This window comes from Acanthisitta chloris, unplaced genomic scaffold (genome assembly GCF_000695815.1).
Source record: "Acanthisitta chloris isolate BGI_N310 unplaced genomic scaffold, ASM69581v1 scaffold27750, whole genome shotgun sequence".
NCBI classification, from domain to species: Eukaryota; Metazoa; Chordata; class Aves; order Passeriformes; family Acanthisittidae; genus Acanthisitta; species Acanthisitta chloris.
Window position 1 is genome coordinate 2,460 of NW_008652630.1, and position 5,617 is coordinate 8,076.

General features: G+C 59.6%; 1 protein-coding gene across 1 annotated transcript in view; it reads right to left on the reverse strand.

Moving 5' to 3' along the window:
* The window catches only part of SLC4A1 (solute carrier family 4 (anion exchanger), member 1 (Diego blood group)), a gene marked incomplete at its 5' end in the record, with an annotated part of 7,795 nt that overhangs the window by 1,921 nt on the left and 257 nt on the right, over positions 1-5,617 (reverse strand). The window contains 14 exons of the mRNA XM_009078012.1: positions 9-216; positions 325-491; positions 604-693; positions 883-1,050; positions 1,412-1,606; positions 1,843-1,991; positions 2,200-2,454; positions 2,545-2,710; positions 3,563-3,747; positions 4,368-4,437; positions 4,494-4,502; positions 4,850-4,991; positions 5,206-5,341; positions 5,421-5,598. Of these exons, the coding sequence (XP_009076260.1) occupies positions 9-216; positions 325-491; positions 604-693; positions 883-1,050; positions 1,412-1,606; positions 1,843-1,991; positions 2,200-2,454; positions 2,545-2,710; positions 3,563-3,747; positions 4,368-4,437; positions 4,494-4,502; positions 4,850-4,991; positions 5,206-5,341; positions 5,421-5,598 (2,118 nt within the window). The remainder of the gene's footprint in view (positions 1-8; positions 217-324; positions 492-603; positions 694-882; positions 1,051-1,411; positions 1,607-1,842; positions 1,992-2,199; positions 2,455-2,544; positions 2,711-3,562; positions 3,748-4,367; positions 4,438-4,493; positions 4,503-4,849; positions 4,992-5,205; positions 5,342-5,420; positions 5,599-5,617) is intronic.

Consider the following 5,617-nt stretch of genomic DNA (forward strand, 5'->3'; position numbering starts at 1 on the left):
TCCTTGACCTCCAGGATCTGGGGTTTCTCTCCAGGAGCAGAGGTCTTTTTCATCACAGTGAGGGCATTGGCGTGGGTGATGGTGCGGACAGTGGTGGCACTGAGCCAGGGCATCCCAAAAAGGGCTGCCAGCCCCCCCATGGCCACGATCAGCAGCAGGTCCAGGTGGAAGCCTGTGCCCTTCACCAGCTTCCTCTCGGGTTTGCTGACGATGAGGCTGTAGGGACACAGGGGATGAGTTGGTGATGCAGTGCCCCAGGGAGGTTCCCTCTGTCCCTCTGTCCCTGCCCCTCTGTCCCTCCCCTCCCCAAACCCTCCTCCTCACGTGGTGATCTGCGTCTCCAGGAAGATGAGGATGAAGACCAGGAGGGCAGGTACCACTGAGGCAAACATCATCCAGATGGGGAACTGCTTTGTATTCCCCATGGGGCTGATAAACCAGCCCCGAGCGGACGAGTTGGTGACCTCCAACCCTCTGGGGACGTTCAGTTTCTGGAGGGAAGCAGAGATGGGGAAGTGAGGGGATGGAGAACAGGGATGAGCACTCAGATCCATGTCCCCTTACTGGGGACACCTGTCCCCTCCCAGCCCTACCCTCCCAGACCTGTGTGTACGTGTCCTTGATGAAGAAGTCAGCCAGTGCCATGACAAAGATGGAAATGGGCACCCCGAAGTCCCCGATCAAGCGCCGGACCTGTGGGCACATGGTGACCACGTTAAACCCACCTCTGTGCCCCCCCAGACAAGGAGGTGTCCCCACTGTGTCCTCTGTATGAAGATAGAAAGAGTTTGCACCATTTCAGCCACTGCATCCCCAGAGCCCCTGTTTTCCCCCCAGGTGCAGAAGGATGGGAGGACTCCACCATGTCCCCCCTGCCCTCACCGTGCCAGGCAGGAAGGAACTGTTCTTGAAGACACGGAGGAAGAAGGCCAAGAAGAAGGTGCCACCCATGAGGACGAGGGACAGCAGTGCTGTGTTGGGCTCTGGCTCCCCAGCCTGGAAATGGGTCTGCACGTTGTACTGCCGCTGCAGTGGGTGTTCCTTGAAAATCTGGGGAGGGAAGGGGAGAGGGTGAGGTGGGAGGATGGGGATGGGGGGTCCCCCTGCGCCCCTCCTGCCATGCTGGGAACTCTGCAGCACCATCCCGGTGGGTGCAGGGTGTGTGCCAAGGGGGTGGTCAAGGCTGGAGCTTGGCACACAGTGAGGAGCAGAGAGGTGTTGGTGCTCCCTGTGTTCCTTTGTGGAGAGAAGCATGAGCTGGGAAACACCTGGGAAAGGGGAGAAAACACCAGGAGATGGACAGACTCCATCCATCACCTGCATCCCACTGTTTCTATGGAAACCTGGGTGGTAACCACAATCTGCAGCCCCCACACACACTTCCCTGCCGTGGGACCCCCGTGCCACTCACCGTGACCAGCTTGGAGAAGGTCTCGAAGATGAAGATGAGGGAGATGAGGAAGGAGAAGATCTCCTGGGTGTAGCGGGACAGGTAGCGCACCAGGAAACTGCCCTCACATGCCACCACCACCAGCACCAGCAGGATCATCCAGAAGCCAATCCAGACCCGGCCCACGATGTATTCCATATCATAGCCATCACAGAACTGGAGAGCAGAGGGCACAGCCCTGTCAGCTCCCCAGAACCCTCCAGCATGGGCATCCAGGTGGGCCATCCTGCATGTGGCACTCCTCTGCCACCTCCCCATTGAAATCCCCTCATGACATCCTCCCACCTGGCAGCACCCCATGCCTCTGCCAGGGCTGGTAGGAACACCCTGAGCCTGCTGTGGGGACCACCAGTGGTGGGTAGGGTCACCCAGGGGCATGGGAGGGCACCCACCGAGTAGAAAGCTTCCTCAAAGACAAGGAGGGGTCCCGAGAAGCCAACGACAAGGAGGGGCTGAGCACTGAGGAGGCTGAAGAGCACACACTGCACACAGGTGGAGATGAGCAGCTCTGACACCCCCATCATGCCCTTGGTCTTCTCACCTGGTGGGAAGCAGAGCTGGTGAGTGCCAAGCTGGGGGACAACGTGCTGTGCCCCCCATCCTACATCCCTCAGCACCAGGATCAGGGGGTGCAATCACCCCCCATGGGATGGTGATGAAGGCAGAGGTACAGTGCTTCCCCCAGCCCCAGCTCAGCTTGGGGGTCACCCCCATCCCATGGAGTGTGCCCAGACTGTGCCCAGCATTACCCAGCAACCCTCCAAAGGTGACAGCAGGTGACAGCGCCGCAAAGTAGATGAAGATGACAGCAGCCAGGCACTGGGGGCTGAGAGCATCCTTGATGTCACTGAGATATTTGGGGTAGCGGCGGCAGATGTCCCTCACCAGTCCCCCAAAAGGTCTCCCCGTCCTGCGCAGAGGGTCGTCCTCCTCTGCCTCCTGCTCATCCAGCCCTGGGGACACAGCAGGTGGCCATGGGGGCACCCTCTGTGCAACAGGGTGCTCGAGAACCGGGTATTAGGGGGAGGTCTGAGGGGTCCCTGCCATACCCAGCTCTTTCCTGAAGTCCCCTGCGGATTCCTTCTCGTGGGGTTGGTAGCGGCGGCGCAGCAGGTCGCGCTGCAGAGGGACCAGGGCGCGGAGCAGCTGCTCGTTGGGGACCTCGGTGGGTGGCAGCACGATGCTGGCGTTCAGGAAACCCTGCAGGCTCTGCTGCAGGTCCTGCCTGCCCTCGGCCAGGTAAGCATCCCGGCGAAACACCTGCAGAGTGGCACAGGGATAGGTGTTCAGCCAGCTCTGGTGCCCTAGGGAGCTGCTGGGCACCTGCCCAGTCCCTGAGTGTCCCCGTGGGCATGGAAGTGTAATCGTGGAATCATAGAATCATCAAGGTTGGAGGAGGTCTTTCAGACCATCAAGCCCAACCATTAAACTGTCACTCTGGTGTAAACCCTAAAAACTCAACCATGTCCTCCAGCACCAGATCCAGATGTCTCTAAAACACCTCCAGGGATGGTGACTCCACCACCTCCCTAGGCAAACCTATTCCTATGCCTGAATACTCAAACAGAGAAAGATTTTTTTGTAGTATTTACTCTGACTCTCCCCTGTCTCAGCTCAAGGCCTCTCCCTGCAGGGATGGCAGGAGAGGACATCTCCCACCTCTTCCAACCCCTTTTCAGGTAGCTGTAGAGACCCCTGAGCTGCCTCTTCTCAAGCCTAAACAAACCAAATTCCTTCAGCCCTCCCTTGTAGGACATGTGTTCTAGACCTTTTATGAGCTTCAATGCCCTTGGCTGGAGTTGCTCCAGCACCTCAATGTCGTTTTTAAAGTGAGGGGCCCAAAACTGAGCACAGTACTTGTTGGGGGCATAAGGGATGGGGGGACAGGGATATGGGCACATGTTTGCTTGGACACTTGGAGACAAAGGGACATTTGATCTCAGGGAGATGAACCCCTGGAGACGCAGGTGCATGGGGACATGGGGATCAGATAGGGCCATGTCATAGTGGGACAAGCTCTGTTAGAGGGTGCAGCCCTGGGGTTGGGGACTCCAGGGGGCTCAGGGGGCTGGTGGCAGTGGCAGTGGGATGGTGGTGGAGGGTGAGCCGTACCCTCTCAGACATCATGGTGCCGATGGCGCGGCCGATCTCGTGGTAGCTGACGACGGGGCTGTCGGGGCCCAGCACCACGAAGAGGAAGCGAACAGGGAGGGGCACAGTGAGGACACCATCCAGTGTGGCTGCTTCCTTCAGACGCACGAAGGCCAAGATTGGCTTCTCCAGGAAGGCTGCACAGCCTGGGAGGAGGATGGGATGGGATGGGATGGGGGTCATGGGGGACCAGGCACAGGGACAAGGGAACACAGGAGCACGGAGACATGGGGACATTGGTCATGGAGATGAGGTGACAGAGAGGCACAGGGATGTGGAGAGAATGGGATAGGGACACAAAGACATAGGGACACTGAGGCACAGGGACATGTGGACACAAGGATAGATGGGCATGGGGGCACAGGGACACGAGGCATGGGGACACAGGGATAGATGGGCATGGGAGTAGAGAGACATCAGGGCACAGAGACATGTGGACAGGTAGATGTGGGAGTATGGGGACATTTGGGCCACAGGGGACATAGAGACACAAGGACATGGCGAGTTGGGGTGTGAGGACAAGGGACATGGGGACGAGGGGCCCAGAGAGCAGCGCTGAGCGGCAGCAGGCAGCGGCGAGAGCTGAGGACATGGAGAGGCAAAAAAGGCACAAGAAAAGCAGCGAGTGAGCGAGCACAGCGAGGGGCAGATGGCAAAGCTCCCCCTGCACCCCCTGGCCCCACACCAACACCCTCGACCCTGCCCCCACCCCCTGAGCCAGCACCCACTGCCCAGCTGAGCACCCACCACCCCTCTGACCACTCACCCACGAGGACCAGGGTGGCCTCAGCATCCTCAGGGATATTCTCCGGGAGTTGGGGTCTGGATGCCCCAGTCTGTTACAGGCAGACAGATGTCAGGAATCATCCAGCCAGGCTTGGTGGCCGTCCACTGTGGGCCCCTGTGTCCCTGCATATCCCCCTCTGACTCCTGTGTGTCCCTCTCTACCTCCTGCATCTCTCCCTCCATCCTCTGCATCTCTCTCTCCATCTCCTACATGTCTCCCTCTGTCCCCTGTATCTCCCCCTCTGTTGCTTGTGTGTTCCCCTCCATCCCCTGCCTGCCCCCCACACTAAGTGTCCCCCACCATTCTCTCTGTGTCCTCCTCCACACGTGCCTGTCTGTGTTTGGGGTGCAGAGAGTTCAACTGGTGTGTGCACCTGCATGTGCCAAGGGGTGTGTGTGTATCTGTGCACCCTGTGTGCATCTCCCACCCCCAGTGCCCCCTGTGCCCCCATCCCTGCTCACCTGCTCAGCCCCTGCCAGCCTGCGCATCTCCATGGGCTGCTGCTCCCGCAGCAGCAGCTGCTCCGTCTCTGCCCGGCCGGTGCCCGAGCGCTGCAGCAGTGCTGGTGGCAGTGTCCACACCGACTCAGATTCACTGGGGTGGCTAAGAGCATTGGGGGTTGGTATCAGACACCCCAGTGCCACCAACCCCTCTAAACTCCAATAACACAGCCCCAACCCCGTGGGTGCACTGGGACACCCAAACTGGGCTGGGAGACAAAGCTTTCCCACCCTGAGTCAGGATCCAGTGGGACGTGCTGGGGTGGGTCCAGCCTGGATCCTGGGGTCCCCCCTGGGGCCACCAGCTCTGGCTGTACCTGTGCCTCAGGAGCAATGTCCTCATGATGTCCTCCCGGTCCTGTGGCTTGATCTGCCCCTCGTAGATCATCTGGTCAAGGAGGACGTGGACGATGGCAGGCAGAGACTTGGCTGCCACGTCGAGGAGAACGGTGCCTGTGGGGACAGCACCATCACCCTCTGGCCAGTGTGGGGTCCCCACCACCATCCTAGGGGTCCTCAAAAGTATCCCCACCTTTTTCCAAACTCCGTAGGATATCCAGGAGGCTGCGGTAGGTCAGGAAGGAGAGATGGGGCTGGCCCCAGTGCCCTGACTCTTGGAAGTCCTCCTCCAGCTTGAGCCAGTGGCCAGCCTCCATCCAGCACAAGTCCTTTGAGCTGTCCATGACCAGCTCGTGCAGCTCCACATAGCCCTGCAGCCAGAGACAGGGG